General features: G+C 33.3%; 1 protein-coding gene across 1 annotated transcript in view; it reads left to right on the top strand.

Annotated features, from left to right (window-relative positions):
- Nucleotides 1-17,328, top strand: part of LOC108733147 (lutropin-choriogonadotropic hormone receptor-like) — a 107,132-nt gene extending 89,804 nt beyond the window's left edge. Inside the window, exons 8-12 of the mRNA XM_018464207.1 lie at nucleotides 352-426; nucleotides 2,456-2,573; nucleotides 14,503-14,769; nucleotides 15,139-15,424; nucleotides 15,958-17,328. Coding sequence (XP_018319709.1) covers nucleotides 352-426; nucleotides 2,456-2,573; nucleotides 14,503-14,769; nucleotides 15,139-15,424; nucleotides 15,958-16,901 — 1,690 coding nt within the window. The 3' untranslated portion in view covers nucleotides 16,902-17,328. The remainder of the gene's footprint in view (nucleotides 1-351; nucleotides 427-2,455; nucleotides 2,574-14,502; nucleotides 14,770-15,138; nucleotides 15,425-15,957) is intronic.
- Nucleotides 17,329-19,711: the final 2,383 nt, after the last annotated feature.

Here is a 19,711-nt window from a genome sequence, read left to right as displayed (position 1 = left end):
GTAAACATATATATAGATGAACAGAATATGGAAAACAGAAGTAAATACTGATATAAAATTATAAGTGATGAAAATAACAGATTCTGTGTTAAATTAATTACTTGTGTAGACTTATTTAAATAAATAGAACTGCTAAAAATTTCGTTACATTATGTAATATAAAATAAAAACACATTTCTTTTATGTTTCACATTAGGTATTTCTTTTCTGCAAGTTACAGAATTCTTTTAGATACACTGTACATAAGCTTACTCAATATATATAGTTTTATTAGGTGTCTTCTGCATTCATCTTGAATAGTACCTAAAGTACGACAAATGTTTTAGTGAACCCGGTTTATTTGTGTTTCAGAAGTTTCAAAGGCAACGCAAAGCTGACGTTTGTCCATCAACGGGCATTCTTTGGATTAAAAAGTCTTCGCCAAATGTAAGTTTTTCATTTACAAATATGATAAGAATTAATACAGACACTCATGTTCGTTTCATTTATGCTGAGAAAAGAAAAATATAGAAAAAACAAATTTTCCTTTAGATACATACGTGCTAAACAAAGGTGTAGCTACGATTCGAAGATCCGCCAAAAGCTGTTTTACCAAAAGGCTCCCTCATTTACGATTTAGGATTATCAATACACGCTTCTAGATGTCTGTAGAACCCTTGATGTTATCAAATTTTATGAATTTTCACGGTTATAACAATTTTCAGTGTTGTGAAATACTATATTTCCTAAAATAACACTACTTGTACACAAATATTAACTTATTTTTAAACATTCTATGATGTTGAATAACTGCCAATTGTTTAAAAGTAAGTTAATATCTGTGTACAAGCGGTAACACTTCAAAAGTCTGAAGGTGGTTGAATAAACCGAAACGTTACAAAAACATACAGTTGGGTAATTATTTGACCGCCACCCTGGAAAAAACTGTTTGCTGTCGCCATCTGTCAATCGTATAATATTACTTTATTTTTACAAAATAAATAATCTGTATGCCCTATGTGGTGTTTCAACCAGATATGATTCACCTCTTGCCAGAGATTAATATAGAATCTGGTAAGCAAAACAACGTTATCGTCATGATCTAGGTACTCTTACGTAGTCAACAGTAAGATACAAACGTTGAGATTTATATACTTATGGACATAGTCAAATGTTAACACAAAGATTAAGTACCAATTAAACTACAACCTCTTTCAATATTTGCCCTTTATACTGCTTAATTTTAGTATGTGTAGGTGTAGTATTTAAAAGCTCACTTGTACGCATGGCTTGATGCGGCTTCGGGTTTCTCATCGACTAGCATAGTGTGAATCCGACTCCACTGACAGTCTTACAAGTTAACATTGTTTCTGTAACTTAATTTTCGCGTATACCACTATGAAAAAATTAAACACCGATTTTAACACACTCATTTGTTTGTATACAATAGTTCAGTAATTATTAAGCGATTAAAAAGTACAAAATAAAACCGGCAGTTCGTACCTACGAATTATTTTCCGTTCGCGACGCTCAACTCGGCACAGACGCACCGAACACGCGTGTACCCGGCACTCTGGAATTTCCTTACGAATATTGCCGAACTGTACGTACGATCCAACGAAGATTAGATGATAAAGCTTTCACTTACTTTGCAATGATTTCGTAACATTTATTGTTTATTAGACACTTTTGTAGGCACGTGGTACATGAAAGTTTCGCATGGACCTCCATAAATCACGTAATATTCCTGGAGTCTTTCCAATTATTTGTCAATTGTTCATAAATTATCTAGTTTGAGAAAATTAATAAGCGGCGAATAAGACATCGGCTACACGTAAACAATACGTACGCTAAATAGCAAGTCTTATAGACAAAAGATATATTATTATATTATATTTTATCGATTTTTAAAATTTATTTACCCAATTACTTACACACATGTGGTTTTTGAAGGCATGAATGTAAATGGTTTAGAATAGATATATTCTGTAGCACATTATTATACAAAAACGTCATTGTTCTTTCTCAGGGATGCACAAATATGACAAAAAAACTGGGTCATTCGAACAACAGTGTCTATGTATCTGTTAGAGGCGTGTAATTTCTAACAAAATAAGATCGGCACTTGAAATTGACACAATCACATACAACATCTAGATATATGTATAAGTTTAACGCAATATAAAAAATAACTTTTCAATCAATTTTGATTAGAAAAGGTGCGTGTACGCGTTACAGCAAAGAGCAGATTTCTTGTTTTATTGTTGACCTATTCTATAGAAGTATAGGTACGTGTTTATTAGATAAAATTGCCAAATTTTTAAAATAGTAAAATAAGTCATCTTTTTAAATTCAATTTTCCTTAATAAAAGTTCGTACTGTTTTTGTCGCCATTCATAATCGTAAATACTTAAGTAGGAAACGTAAAACGCAGATCATTTTTGATTTTTGTAATTTAATGGAATTATATTTTCAGAGATTTGTCGGACACTGCGATAATGTTTTTGCCGACCGAAGGCCTACATGAGATAGAAGTCCTGAAAGTTCAAGTCGTCGAATCCCTCAAAGTTTTTCCGTCCGTTTTCAATTTCAGGGTAAGTCATTGTTACCATTTATCCCCACATTGTAATAAGTAACATTTGGATAAGTCAATAAAGCGTTTCAATTATGTACTAATTCTACTACCTTCTTACTAACTTACTTCTTACACGAAGGATAATCGTTTAAATAACGAATTGCTTTTATCTAAAACTAGAACATCCTACATCCCTAACTATTTGTCAACAGAAATCAAATCTAGATATTCCTCTATCCATTTTTATTCATGCATCAACTTATATCCATCCAGTCTCTCCATTTCCTACTTGGCTTCTGCAATACCCCATGTTATCCTACTTTTCCCAGTGTATCCTGGTTTCTAACCTTTTCTATCCTTGATATTTTTAACATCCTTCTATATAGTCCGAGAGCTGATGAAGCATTTAGGTATGTCATATTGTAGGCAACTTGAAATTATAAAAAATAGTACTATAGCAATGTCAATGAATCTAGAATGGAGACTCTGGAATGCGTTTGCAGTTATTGAACAAAATAAAAATTGAATCCAAAAAAGTATCCTCCAAGCACCTTAGAATTATGTCCATTTTTTAATTTAGGACTTAGAATCCTGAAGTTAAAATCTCAAGACTATTTGGGCACTTTTGAAATATGACCAGAATACCCCGAACTTCTTTAGATTACGAATGAATTCGATGCAATCTGGTCATGCTTCATCAGCGTCCAAATAGTCTCGGATATTTTTTAAAATTTCAAGTTGCCTAAAATCCTTCCTTAACCTCGTCACCAGTTCTTCCTATAAATTATTTAAATTGGCAACTCCTTTTTAATATCCAACATCTTAACACATGACAAGCGATACAGATTAAATTAATCAATTGATTGTCCAATACGATATCTAAAAACCATAACAATCTACTATTTGTCGTTAAACAGAAAAAGAAGAAATTTCGATGTTAGGTATTCGTTTGAAAGCATCGAACGATGGTTTTTCAATTCATATAGATTTTCCGCGTCATCTATTGACAGTCATATATCAAATTACTTTTGTCGAACGAAGTAGATTGATTGATAATAAAATTGCGAATATATTAAAGGGCGAACCAATACGCTTTAGGTATTACGCCGTGGGTTATTGTTAGCCGAATGGTGCCGGAATTACAGGCACAAAATGCTTACATGATTGGAAGAAAGGCGCATTATCGTTTTTATTGTATAGGAACAATCCAACTTAATAAACGAGCATGGTATCTGATATACACGTAATTAATTAAACGGACCGCTCATTTGTTATGTTCAATCTTCTTGGAGTAAGTTTTTCTGCATTGCAGTCAAGACGACGATAAATAATGAAAGGAAAACGTTAGAAAACGAGGAGGACTGTTCTTGTTTATGGCTACACCTATTAATATCCTGCGATACATATACAGATATATATATATATATATGTTTAGATTTTCCTCGACTGAGCAACACAAGATGTCGATCCTAAATTACACTGTATCCGACATGGGACGTACCCAGGAAGCGGAAAATTGTCTGACACCAATTAAAACGTCGATAAATATCGAACGCGGAGCGGACCAATAATTCGAAACTAAACAGTATTATCATCACAAAGTCATAAATAATGCTTAATTTCATAATCAGATGTCAACAAAAAACTGCTATCTATAGGTTTATATCCAATAAATTCAAATTCCTGTGAAAACTTATTCTGCGAATAACTTTTCAATTAAAAATAATATAAACAAATAAAAAGAAGGCACATCTATGCTTGAGAACGGTTAATTTAGAAATTCGAAAAAGGTTGTTAATGGTGTATGTTTGGAGCGCAGCGTTGTACGGGTGGGAAACATGGACAGTGGGCGCGGCGGAAAAGAAAAGGTTAAAAGCCTTCGAAATGTGGTGTTATAGACGAATGATGAGGATAACGTGGGTAGAAAAGGTTAGAAATGAAGAGGTATTAGAAAGAATAGGAGAACAGAGGACTCTATGGAAGTCAATAAAAATAGGCGAGATAGGTTGGTAGGACACCTTCTCAGGCATGAAGGTATAGTCAGAGACATATTAGAGGCAGAAAGAAAAGTTAAGAGGAGTAGAGGGAGACCTAGATTAGATTACTGTTCGCAAATGGTTAAGGATGGGGGTTGTTCTAGTTTTAGGGAAATGCGAAGGTTAGCTCAGGATAGGAAGGGTGGAGGTACGTGTCCAACCAGTCTTAGGACTGACGACCTTATGATAATAACTATCCAGATACTTGAAATACTTCTTATTTATATGTTACGTTATTTAAATTGCTCTTGTACTAGTCATCATGACGATGACAGGGAATTGTTAGGCAATGAAATATAACCAAGAGGCAGCATCACGTCAATGTATTCTCTCCGTCAATATCGACTACCACTACCGTTATCAACTTACTTATATTTTAATTGATGAATCTTTTTGGCGCATAGGCAGAAGGCCCCTCNATTTATATTATTTATTTCTTTTTCTATTCGAGTTCAGTTTCTGAGAGCATTTTTTTCGTATATGATTAAGGATTTCAAAGAAGTCGACGGTTCCTTTAGAGGTAAAAATATTCAGAACAAGAATTCACTCGCGTCACTTTCTGATTTTCCTTTATTCTTTATGACACAATTTCAAAGTATAAGTAAATTTGGATCCAATAAAAGATTTTACTTTTAAATTTTCACTATGGAATTCCCTGTTGGTTTTATGGCATCTGATCTTTTTAATTTTCTCCTTTAATTTTACAGCCTATTAAACATTTAATAAAGGATTTGGGATGTTTTAGAGAAAATTTAAAACAGCTGATCAAAAGTACATATACTTTGCCTTCCTTGGAACTTTCAAAATTTTTAACGTATCGTATTCCTCAGTTGTTTTAAATTATTTTTCATACAGTCTTCGCATTTTGCTACATGTCTACTATATAGACTTGTAATATTATTGTATATGTCGGATTGCTACTTGCACAACATCTTCAAATACAAAACGTCTCAAATACTTGGGCAAAAATGGAATATTCTAGACTATTTTCATTCAAATAACTTGAACCAAATATCAAAGAAACGATTCACAACAAAAGAAGCGCCAGCAGAAAAAAAAATACGAAAATATAAGAAGTATGTAAACTGAAGCGATTTTTCCAACAAAGCAAGTTGTTTTGTTACGCTAAGTACCTATTACTTTTTAAGAATTACCGTAAATAATGATGTAGCATCAACATGGCACACAATTGAATATATTTTATTGAAAAGAATACAAGCAACAACACGCTCCTTCACCATTTTTTTTCTTTATCCTTTTATACAAAACCAGTAAAACCAGCAGGTAATGTACTAACCAGATTTCCTAAATTAGAAGTTATTAGGGGAAAGGCGTTCGCAATTTTGAAAATAAATCGAGAAGCTTTCGAACGAAACTTTATAAATCGAAAGATGTTTAATCAAATTGTGACAAACTTAGCCATTTAAAATACATTTCCTCCATAAGGGTTTATTTTAGTATGTATTACGATGCATGAAACCTGGAACACTATGAGTTTTGTAATATGTTTTGGATAATACTTTTAATATGTGTTCTCTACAAAATTCACAGTTATATTTTCGTATGAAAACTTTGGAACAGCTCAAATTATTTTAATTAAAAATTTTAAAATAAAAGAGCGGTAACGTTCGGTTTTCCTTATTAGTTCTTCTATATTATGCAATTACTACAACTATGGGTTTGGGCTTCAGCAGATCTAATGAAGGAAACTTCCCTTTGGGTTAAGAAATACGTAGTAAATATTTTCAACTATAACTATATATCTACAACATTGAAAATATTTTCCTATCCTGATCTAGTCTTCGCTAAAACTAGAACCCACATCCTTAACTATTCGTGAACAGTAATCTAATCTAGGTCTATCTCTACTCTTCTTAACTGCCTCAAATATGTCTCTGACTAGACCTTCATGCCTGAGAAGGTCTCCTACCAACCTAACTCGCTAATTTTTTATTGACTCTCATAAAGTCCTTTGTTCTTCTATTCTTAATTTCCCTACTTACCTTATGGTTCTAACATTGCACGCTCCAACTCCTGAAATATTGTTCCTGAAGGCACATAAAAAAGGAAGTAGCCTTATAAAGTCCTGGAACATATGTATGCAAACGTCAGCTTGTAACTCTTCCGAATGAAAACTTACTCGAATGTTTATTTCAAAGAGCATAGAAAGTTTAATAAGTTACGATAAATAATGCACTTCTGAAGAGAATCTCTGGAGAATCAATATCTACTAACATGGTTTATTAAAATGCTGGCTAGCAAAATTTACGAACGCGAAGCAATATAACATAGAAGAAAAGGTATAGATACAGACAACGTCCTGCAGTTCGACCTTTTATAAATATTTTAACGCCATTAAAAGGAACATATATGTACCTAGTCAAAAATTTTCTTTTCTTTATATTTTATTATTACTTATCAACGTATGTAAGTAGGGAAAGAGCGAATATAAAGATAGGAGACGAAAAATTAGAAGAAGTGGCTGATTTTAGATACCTAGGAAGTCAGATAAGTCAGGACGGAAGGAGTAGTAGAAATATAAAGCAGAGGATAGCGCAGGGTCGTGTCGCCTTTAATAAAAAGAAGTCATTTTTATGCTGGCGAACGGTTAATTTAGAAATTCGAAAAAGATTGTTAAAGGTGTACGTTTGGAGCATGGCATTGTACGGTTGCGAAACGTGGACAGTGGGAGCGGCGGAAAAGAAAAGGTTAGAAGCGTTCGAAATGTGGTGTTATAGGCGGATGATGAGGATATCGTGGGTAGAAAAGGTTAGAAACGAAGAGGTATTGGAAAGAATAGGAGAACAGAGGACTCTATGGAAGTCAATAAAAATAGGCGAGATAGGTTGGTAGGACACCTTCTCAGGCATGAAGGTCTTGTCAGAGACATATTAGAGGCAGAAACATGAGTTAGAAGGGGTAGAGGTAGACCTAGAGTAGATTAATGTTCGCAAATAGTTAAGGATGTGGGCTGTTCTAGTTTTAGGGAAATGCGAAGTTTAGCTCAGGATAGGAAAGAGTGGAGGTACGTGTCCAACCAGTCTTAGGACTGATGACCTTATGATGATGAAGACGTATGTATGTTCAGTAAGCTGCCTCTTTATACTTTTATTGCACATCTTTAGTAAGAAATCGTGCTTGTTATTAATAAGTAATAACAAAGAGATTACCTTTTGTAATTTTCTTCCTAATACGAGTGTTTTCAGAGTTCAAGCGGAACGCAACGGATTGAAGATGTCATTCTAACAGTAGCGAAACTTTTGCAACTTAATAATTAATTTCCTTTTTATATATTGGTGAAAACATTCGCGGCCAGTTGGTATAACTGGTACGGCCCTGATTCGGGTCTAAAGACTGTCGTCTGTTGAAGTGTCCTCCCAACGTTTCGCTAGCATGAGTTGCGGGCTTCTTCAGTGGTTCACCTCCTCTTATATGATTAGAATTATTACTAAAATGATCAATTATTGTTCCAAAAATAAGTAAGAACAGTTTTGATTATATTAAAAGGGGCCAGTTTCTTAAAGAAATGATGTCTAGGTACCTATGCATAGAAATATTTCTTCTGGAAGAGTACCTTTTACCAATTTTGGTCGATCATTGTGAATAAACATTATTTCGAAAATTTAGGAGAAGAAAAGCTTCTAAATTACCATTCACTACACACTACATTTTTGTTCAATTTGCTTAAGTGAGAAAGAAAAAATGAAAAGATGGAACTAACGACGAACCTGCGAACAATATAGGAAAGTAAAGCACAAAAACAGAGTTGCGTGGGTGATAAGTACGTACAAACATAATGTTCATCACTCCAGCCACAAAGGATATTGCGCGAATTGGCAGGCTCAGTAACTAAAGATCTTTACTTTTCCGTTTCGCAAATTTTCAGAGTCAACAAGGCATGTTTGTGTAAAATATACAAACGGGCAATGTTTTCAAAGCAAACATTTTTTTAATAAAGTAGTACGCTACATCATGAAATAATAACATTCCATTATAATGTACTGTACAAATAAACTAAACCAAGAAAAACACCTTAAAAATTCCCTTGAACGGAACTATTCTGTAAACATTTTTATATAATGTTTAAGGACAAAGACCTTATACATATATGCTCTGTTCCTTAATCCATACTTCATTTGAATTTTTTAAAGCTTATCTTTTATTTGGGTCACAGTGGTGTAATACTCACTTCAATGTTGCTTCATCTGCAACTTTTCCTTTTTCGCATCCTTTCTTGGCACATTGAAGTTAAAAACTGCGTCTTTTGAATATAACTGCACATATCATACATAAGTTGTGAGAATTTACGATTTAACAGATTGAAAACTTAACTACTTATATTTTTATATATAGGATCGATAAAGCTTATTCTGTTACAATTTATGTCCTAGATGTATAATCCACTCATGCGTGTGCATGGGTGGTTAAAATCTCTTAGCAAATTGGCTTTCATGAAAAGCCGGAAAATGTTTCAGGATTTATTAGAGTAGATTGTAATTTTCCAGAATTTCCAAAAATCTTCTAAGCAGTCCCACATGTTGCAAAATTTCATCGAAAATTCTAGAATGTTTCAGAATGTTCCCGACAGTTCCACTAGTCTCTAGTTTCTAATTATCGTCAGACTCAATATCGCTACTTGACTACTAATTAATACCAATATTTAGCGTAATATATTCTGTATTTTTAAACCGACTGTAGCATGAAAAAATAAAGAAATATTTTATCTTTAGAAACATACGAAACAGTGATTCCAAAAGGACTTCTTTTTTATAGTTTAATTACATTACTATTCAACTTTGACTGTAATTGGTTCAAACAAAATGTTGCATTTGCATACAACTAAGCATAAAATTAGTTTTTTAAGTGAAATCACCCAATCACGTTTCAGTTGTGATTGAGAAGAAACAGCATTTAAACATTTTTTCTTCCAACAGTTCCACAACTTTTAAAAAACCTTGAAGAAGTTTTGACGTTGCAAAAGAAAAGGCATCAATAATACGTAATCGTCGCATTTTCTTTTTCATCCCTCTATTTGTTACTTGAGCAATAAGTTATTTTCTGGTGTGTTGTTGACACACTCGTGATAAGCAAAAAGTTCAACGCAATTTAACTGAAGAAACTCAATCAATTTATTATAAGTAAAAGAATGTATTTATATTGTAAAAGACATAGAAAGTTAAATGTTTTACTTTGCAAAGTGAAACTCAAACATTCAATGTTGTTTGGATCTTAACTTAATGAATATATACCACTGTTGTAATTAATGCAATTAAAATTAAAACATTTTCAAAAATTGTTTTAATAATAATAATAATAACGCGATACATAGGCCTCCTCCTCCCCTTATAGCCTTCCTAACCTCACCATGGTTGATAGTGACAGTAGACTGCGTGGCGCAATTATTTTGAAAATAACTTTTATGATAAGTAGTTCATCCCCCTGCTCCGGCCATTTTTATTACTTCACTATGACGTAGTGTCTGCCATCATTCTTTTCTAATTGTTGCAGTTGTCGGCCATCATCTTTTTTCAATTGTTGTCGCATTGTCACTAATGTCGGCCATCATGGTTTTTGATAGATGTATAGTAATCAAAGATTAAAATTTAAAGGAATTGTTTGTAAATAGATATGCAACACATCGTACATTTCAGCATAAGAAATTGCTGATACTAACTACGTAATACTACTTTGCCCTGTGTTGACAGCACTCATAATTTCTTTTATATATAATATTAATTATTGTAATGTACTGAGAAGTAAAAATGTAACTTTTTAACATACTCTTTTATTACTGTTAACCCTTTTTTTTTAATTTGAAAATTATGTTTGAAGATTGAAGCATTTTTTCATTAGAAACCTTAAAGATTGGTAAGGGCTTTCGCGGCAAGTTGGTGAAATGAGGTTGTCCTGGTTCGGGTCTAAAGACTGTCGTCGGTTGAAATTGTTTCCCAACGTTTCGCTAGCACTAGTGGAGAGCTTTTTCAGAGGTTCTTCCACATTCAACATCGGAGTTAGAGGCCTTTAAACCCGAATCAGGACAACATCAGTTCAGAATCCTTAAAAATTAAAATTTCATTATTTTGGATACGCTTCGCTTAAGAAATCATTTAACTTAAATTGCATAACAACGACATAGCATTTTCAGATCCGAAATAAACTGGATGGGTTTATGTAGAGAACACACATAAACAAATTGGAGTTGCAGGATATATCATGAGATGGGGGTGGCTCAATGTTTGTCCGCAAATTACACATAACATCCACGCTATTAACTACAGACTGACAAAAGACGGGAGTTACGTATATGACAGCAGAATTCCTAAGGAAATAAAGTGCAATGTGCATTACGCGTTTATGGAAGTTCCTCGTTTGTGTGTATCTTTGAAAAGCCGGTTTACAGAACAACATTTATCTTGTCCTGGTGCTAGCATACAAGGATCTATTTTACGAGAAGCCTGTCTGAAGCAGATCTGTTGACGAGTAGATTTTGTTGAAATTAAAATCGTAATAAACCCTATAATGACGTAAGATGCCGTTGGATAGTGTCTTTCATTTTTTTCTTCTCCTTTGTTTCTAAATCGTTTTCGTTCTTCCATCGTCAGTTGCTAATGAAATTATTATTAATGGAACGGAGTATATACGACGTGCGAAATTAAGACAAAAAAATTAAGGAAGCACGAGCTTTAAGAACGCAAATGATAACGAATGATGTGCATACATTAATAATAGACGTAAACTGCTTTAAAAAATATTATTAAATTCTGTTTGATGCAATCCATCAAATCAGAAGCGTTCGTATCTGAAATGAAAAATGATATGGAATAGGCATATTTGGAACTTGTACATAATAGAAAGGTATTATTGATGTTATCACCATCTTTTCTAGTAAACGAAATAGTATATAAAAAAAGGACTCAACTTTTCAGTTTTTCATTTAAGTTTTAGTTACTTTTTTCTGACAAAAATCCTTTATTTTTCCAAGGAATTTTAATCTGAATAAAGTCAGAACTTAAATTAAGACTAGCAAAGAAAAAAGGATCGCTAATGTGCCAAGACTCAATTAGTACCGAAGAGCTAATTATACCGACCGATAGCGGTCATGACCTTAAAAGATTTACGCAATATATAATTATTTCACTGTATAATAATGTTCTGCGTAGGTTTAAGTTTGTAATGATAATGTCCTCTCGAGATCCGACGTCCTGGAATTGGATAAATATTAAATTAATTAAAGGATAGAATTAACTAACGCGCCTACTTTTGATATTCAGGACGCTGTCGTTTAATCGCAATTTTAATTAAAAATCAAGCAATTGTTTGACGTGCTTGGGGTGTTTTAATATTAGCATTCGGTCGTAAGATGTCGTAAGCGTCGTGAAAAATGATAATCATATGCGATAAAGAAACATCCAGGACCAATTGTAATTTTTCAAGGTGATGCTATAAAGACCTAACAAGGAACCACTTTTATTGGCAAATAAAGCCAGCCTCTATACAAATTAATACAAAACATTTAAAAAAAAAACGCATTTCTAAAGAGAAATTAGTAGTTCTTTTATAAATTAGCTTATCAGAAGGATTTGCATTATGTATTTCATAAATACTAACTAATTTAAGAGAAAAACTAGGTTAAACGAAAATCCTCATGAACGGACAAAACGACAAATATTCAATACTTTCTCAAGTACATTTAATGGTCAATTTTTGCCTAGGTATTTTTCCAGTGTTAACCGAGAGCTTTTTACACCATTTCCTACTGGGTTCAATTTCTCTTAAAGGATTTGCAAATGTGTAAAACAGATTTAAATAGGTATAGAATAAATGATGTTGAGTCTCATTCCGGAAAGCCTTTTTTAACACCGTGCATAAATATTTAAACTGTCGATGGTTCGGAGAGAATGTCTCAACCAAAATTTTATTAAAAAAACACTCTTTACTATTACTATTAGAAATATGGCTTCAATTAAAATGCTATTTTTAAGGAATAATCATTTCTACTAGGTACCAAAGTTTGAATATCCAAATTGCTTATCGGCGGAAGACCTATTGAGAGTAAAATAAAAACACTTGGGGTTTACAAATAATTTATTATAACCAGTATAGGTGGTGAAGATATAAACTTGAGTTTATATCTTCATCACCTGAAGAAGGCACAGTGTGTCGAAATAATTATAGTGGTTATAATAAATTATTTGTAAACTGTGTTTTTATTTTATTTCTAAATATGGAGTTACATTACTTGAAACCTTCATAGATTCAACCTATTGAGAGTACGTAGTACAGCAAAATCCACAATCCAAAAATTCTTCAGTGTAGAGATCCTCACTTGAAATGAGTCAGACAAAATACTGAATCGTAAGACCGAATGGTCTATTCTATTTTGCGTTCATAAAACACCGCCCTTCATCCCTGTCATAATAAGAATTATTGTTATGACCTGTCATTCAGCTTTAGCTATGTTTACCATGAGAAGCATACTGTTTTATGATTCAGCACAAGTTGGTTGTATAGAGCAAGAAATCAAGCTACGTATGGGGCAAAGATTTTTTATTTATGTGAGACCAAAAGCCTACGTTTCGCCCCAACTATGAGGCACCTTCAGGGTTACGTTTCTTCAGAGTAATAATTGAAACGAAACGCATCTTGATTTCTTACTTTATACAATTGTTGAGAAAGAAATGGCAACAAAAAGATGACAGTTGTATTTCATAAGAATTTTGTGTTTAGCCCAATAATACAAAGCAATTTTTAAGATAGTTTCATTCAACATTCTCAATACCCACTTGTATGTGAATATAGTCAGGATTACTGGATCGTCATGTATCTACAAACGAGCGATTTTTTTCGGTTTTTGAGATGTATGAAAACGTACTTTTTTTGCTATCCACAATTCACCAAAAACATGCGCATATTTATTCACGTGGTAGATATTCTCTACGGAATTTTATTAAATAGATCCATTTTACTCCACATACGAGTTCAATGGTTCAATCCCTTTCGTTGACTCTGTGTCCTTTTAATATTAGCAGTAGCAAGAGTTTACAAAGCATTTTTAGCATTCGCTAATCTACGTCTCTTGAACTTTAAAGAACCCCATTTAAGAAAAACATAACGCAAATATAAACGCCTACAGAGAAATCTGCATGAAAGAATTGACTTATTTTTTCGTAAATTTAAATAATAGATGATAAAGGCGCGCATTATATATTAAGAAGTAAGGTTGTAATGTCAGCTTTTAAAAGCTTTACAATTAAGTAATATAAGAGTATCTTATTTTTACTCACCTAAACGTAGAAACAGTAAATGATACCGAAGTAAAAATAGAACTTCTACTACAGTAAAAAAGGTAAAATGCAAATGCAAAAACAAAAAACAGATCCTAAACAGCAGATACCTACCTAACATGTAATTTTAGATCCTATAGTATTAATTGGCTATTAAGAACTTGTTATCTCTGTGTGGTCCTGTTATTCAGTAATACTATCTGGAGTACGTAAAAACCTACTCTCACATAAAATGTAAACACGGTTTATAACAAACTGTATCTAATGACGTTGTAAAAAGTACAACTTTATATATATTTATAAAGTAATTAGGTTATGGAACAGATTTGATTATTAGATCGAGTGAAATTTTAAGAGATCATAGTTAATATGAAGGTTGTTGTAGAACAAACAGAATAGCTCAGTTTACTTCAGTCCCTGAAGAAGGTAACTTTGTTACCGAAAAGTGCTTCGGACAGCTACAGTGTCGTGTTTTGGCGTTGGGGTTTTGAGCTATTCTGTTTGTTCTAGATCATAGTTACTTAAATTATGCAAACGATTTAATTACCAACTACATAATAAGCAACCCGATTAATGAAAGCATGTCGCGTTTTTTGTTCAATGGCACGTAAAATTCTTTTAATTCCAGTTTATCAAGGAGGCATGGTTAACCTACCCCTACCATTGCTGCGCTTTCAAATTTCCTCATACACATAATCCTTGGGAATACGAAAGACACAAACAATTCGAAAGAAAATTGGCTAAAGAGTGCACTTCGTTTTCGTACAACATCAGCGCAAATAGCGCGGAAGATCATTGGAACCAAGAGGAATTCTTTCATAATAGTACAATATCTCTTAACGGAATAGCGCCAGTTTTGGCAAACTGCGGACATGTTAAGATCAACTATCTCGAGGTAAATACGACTTGCATTTATCCGTACAAAATTCAGGATTCTGGGTTTGTGCCACTTCAAGATGTTGGAGGTATTTTAAAAGGTCCTGGGTCGTTTGTTTTGTACACATTAGAAGTGGAAATCAATGAATAAGCGGAGTTTTACGACTGCGCAACCCACCATGACCCATGTGATTTTAAACTACCTCTACCAATCTTCAGAGATCTTCATATTTCTACCAACAGTCTGATACATAACTGTTCCATTCTTACGTGGTTCAAACCCAGAAGTCTAAATTTAAAACTTAAAACTTACATAAATTTAAATAAATAATGCATTAAAAGCAAAAAAAAACATTATTGCTGATTAGAAGACAATTAATTTTTATAGGTGGAATGCCATCCAGCTCCAGACGCTTTCAATCCATGCGAGGATATAATGGGCAATTGGATTTTAAGGATACCTGTTTGGTTTATATCATCGATCGCTATAATTGGCAACCTGTTTGTAATTATAGTCATATGCACCTCTCATTTTCGGTTAACCGTATCGAAATTTTTAATGTGCAACTTGGCCATTGCCGATTTATGTATTGGAATACACCTACTGCTCATTGCAATTGTAGACGCTTGTTCTATTGGGGTCTACTTTAATTATGCAATCGATTGGCAAATAGGTAAGTCTAAATGATGCTTTTAAAATATTCTAATATCTTCCACTGGTTGGAAGTTGTATTTTTTCTGCAGAATATGTCATACTTTTCTAATTTCATTAATCCCTTAAGACGGTTCATAATAATCAAATGTAGCATCGTGCTACGGATGGCGTTTACTGCGCCATTTGTAGTATTTTCTAAAACGCACTGTTAAGACAGCAGGTAAAAGTTGGTCTGCGTTCTGTCGGAGTTGCCTGCGACGCGCTGATGAGATCCAAAAAGATCGAAATCGTGATCCGCGTCTTGCAGTTTCGACAGAATACAGACAGACCACTTCGAATTATTTTATTCGATTAAGCTAACGTGCCTATCACGTTGAGGTTGGCTACGCCGGGATTCGTTTTCAGCAAGTAGATATCCACACAAGTGGACCTTGTTGGAGCATACGTAATCCTAAAGTGTAGCATGGATGGCGTTTACTGCGCCATTTGTAGTATTTTCTAAAACGGTTCATAATACTTATTAGAGTTTAATTACGTTATATTTTGTTGCAGGTGACGGATGCCGAATTGCAGGGTTCTTAACAGTATTTGGTAACGTTTTATCAGTATACACACTTACCATAATCACGACCGAGCGATGGTATACGATTACGTGGGCAATTCAACTTAACAGACGTCTAAAATTAAGGACTACGATCCGCGCGATGATAGCAGGATGGCTTACAGCAATTGTAATGGCTCTTCTTCCTCTGGTGGGAGTCAGCAGCTACTCCAAAACTAGCATTTGTTTACCCCTCGAAACCAAAGGAAAAATAGACGTAGTTTATCTTTCATTGTTATTGATTCTCAATGCCTTTGCATTCATTTTAATATGTGGATGTTACGGGAGTATGTATAAATCGATAAAAACTGGTACCACAACCCGCTCGATAACGTGCGTCAGACCAGACTTAACCATAGCCAAAAGGATGGCCCTTTTGGTATTCACAGATTTCGCATGCTGGTCACCGATAGCGTTTTTCGGTCTAACAGCTCTTTTGGGACATCCCCTGATTACGGTGACGCAAACAAAGATACTGCTGGTGTTCTTTTATCCGCTGAACTCGTGCGCGAATCCATTACTGTACGCGTTAGTGACGCAGCAATACCGCAGGGACTTTTTTATATTAATGGGCCGATATGGACTGTGCAAGGACAGGGCTGAACGACATAAGGGCGCTATCGGCGGAAAACCTCTGCCGTACAAGTCTGCACCCCGATTCAAAAAGCCTAACGGTAAGAAAAGTTGTAAAAGTAACAGCAGTATAAGCGCCAACGGGCAAAGAAGTTCCGTGCTAACAACTTGTGTTTCAGTAGAACTTACATTAGTAAGGTCCGGATCGAAGCACAGCCACAGGTGTCGGCCCGAATATAAAAATGTTGGAGGTGAAATTGTCGCGAGAGACACGTACGAAGTCGACAGCCACGGAAAATTAAGAACTACGGAAAACTTATAATTCCTCCACACTTGCGAAAGGCCCTTAAGGGTATCATCGGACTGATTACCGAAAGAACACTGGAATAGTATTACTTACTACTATAAGATGCAACAAAAGTGATGAAGTCTTTCAAATTAAATACATAATGTGTATCTGTATTTAAACATGTATGTAGATACGTTAGATAATAATGAATACAAAGCTGAGAAGTTACCAAGGGGCCGTTCATAAAATATGTTCGTAAATAATTACCGTGATAAGACATGACAAGGAGGGAAAGAGTCTGTGACGTTGACTATTAATTTTTCTCTAAACTTAGCAGTTCTTAAAATTTTTCATTACGATCGAAAGTTATTCTCAAGTATTTAAGTCTACAAATAAACATACAGTAGAATCCGCTTATAATGACATCGAATTGACAAGCACGTCATACTAAGCGGGCGTCATACGAAGCATAGTCTTAGTTTAATAGAGAGAAAAACTACAAATTGTATACATTTATTAACAGAAAAAGAAAAGGAACGATGAATTGTAATATCAATATACATAAGAAGCGTCAGGAAAATGAGTGAAAATGTTATTATTAATCATTTGGGTCACTATAGCCGGATATGATTTCATGAGAATCAATCATAATAAACGATATGTCATTTTAAACGGAGTCCTATAGAAAACCAAACTTAACAATGCAATTCCTTCATATTAATATGCAATTTTTTCGTTTTGTTTTAACCTTATTTCCTCTCGTAGAGGAAAATTCGTGTAGAATTAACCATTTTTAATGACAAGAAACAGTTTGTTAGGGGTGGATCAGCTTTAGGTAATATTTGAAAGTGTGACTTAGCATAAAGAGTGGGGTAGAAGGCTCCAGAAAATGAAATTCTGAGTGTCGTATTTTATGAACAACCCCTAAATGTATTTCATATGGAAGATAAACATTTCATCATTGTAATAGTGATTGTTCTATATTTTTAAAATTTGTTAGTTAATGAATAGGCAATAGAAAATGAACAGAACACAAATGTTAATCCTATTTGATGATATTGTGCACACGACTGAAAAACATTTTTTCCCTTACTAATGAGAGAAAGAGTGTAACGAAGGATGAAAAACGAGTCTAATGTAAACGCACAAAACAAAGTCGAAGGGTCTCCGTTTTATGAAAGAAAAAATTCTTAGAAGAGGTTTAGTTATACAATTTTCCAGATTTCTTCAAAAAATAAAGAAATAAATAAAGGTATCTAAGTACCTTTCTCCTGAATCCTAAATAAACAAGTACTTTCTGTTATTAATAGTACCTAATACAGAAAACGGCGCCCATCTTTTGAGACCAATTTTCCGAAATAAACCTTAATAAAATCTACTTTAGGTTTGATCAACACGTCAATAAAATAATACGCGGTAGTAAATTCACAAGCGTATCGCGAAACGAACGAGAAAGATTAATTACATCATTACGTAATATTTTACTAAAATATATAATTAAGCAAAGCACAAGAAAAGACGGGCCTAAATGAATTAAAAACTGCGTAAACTTACAGTGGATTAAATAAAAAAAATTAGTACCTAATTGTACCATAATCTTTTCTAGTCTTTGATAGATTTTGACATCGAATTCTAGTCATACGTCTAGTCTTTTCGTAATGTAAGAACTGATACATTTATAAGATCACAATCGGTTAAACGTTTAGGAATGTGATTGAAAGTTATTTTGTAAGTAGTACTTATTATTATACATCTATAAATTTTCCAGAAAGACTGATAAATAGCACCTAAGAAATATGTACTATAAAAATAAACAAAAACTTTGTAAATAGGTAATGTAATAAATACGAGAAATTACCTTGTTTATTTTAATTTGTCTTACCCTTTACTTTTACTTTAAATTGCATTACTTCAGGAGTAATTTTAATATTTCTATAGCTCATTTCGTAAATCGAAAATCTTCAAACGAATTTAGATAGATAAGTCGCTTCACAGTAAAAAATCACTTAGTAGTGGAGTTGACCGCGCAAATTTGATGAAGCATTCTTTATTTTATTTATAAATCATTTACAAAATGCATGTATTAATTTTTGAAACGGTTACTTATGTGTAACTTTTCTTATAACTGGTAACAAACTCTCGGACTTTTGATCATATCAATCCCTTTCTTTCCTTAATCTTTTGCAACAAGTCGTCACTGATTAAATTTAAATACTGCGCATCTGGAACTTATTGGGATAATTGGAAATAAAAAAAAACTTCGTCAGACTTTATCGTTTATTGCAACTAAATTATATGCAAAAATTAAAATAGACCAAAAAGTGTAATTTAAATACAGTTTCAATAACTAGTCATTCCCAAAATTTCGATAACGGCTGAGCGATAATTTTAATTGTTTTCTATTATTACGTTATTACAGCCCTTTCCAAAGATATATATGAATATGTAACTGAAATTCTTTTGTTTCAAATTTTACTAGTAAAATTGCAAAAGGATTAAGTAATTATATATACAATGGATTATCCTGCACCTATTACTCAAAAGAAAAAAATCCACGTTGTAAGACAAAAAACCTGAAGAAACCTCATACATTGCCTTGAATATGACCTGGAAAAACAGTAACTGTTCCAACAAAAAAGGGGAACCAAACGGTACATATTTATTCAATAAAAACATTAAAATCGGCAAATTCTCTTAAAATTATACTTACCAAAAAATTCATCAAAAATGTGTAATTCTGACCCATATTAATACACAAACTATATATAGAAAATAAACGCGATACAATTCGAGATATCATATAGGTACTCACCTCTACTGTACCTACATGAAAATGTAAAAAT

This window comes from Agrilus planipennis, unplaced genomic scaffold (assembly GCF_000699045.2).
Source record: "Agrilus planipennis isolate EAB-ADULT unplaced genomic scaffold, Apla_2.0 scaffold72, whole genome shotgun sequence".
NCBI classification, from domain to species: Eukaryota; Metazoa; Arthropoda; class Insecta; order Coleoptera; family Buprestidae; genus Agrilus; species Agrilus planipennis.
Note: the sequence above shows the minus strand (reverse complement) of the source record. Positions and strands in the feature narration are given on the sequence as shown.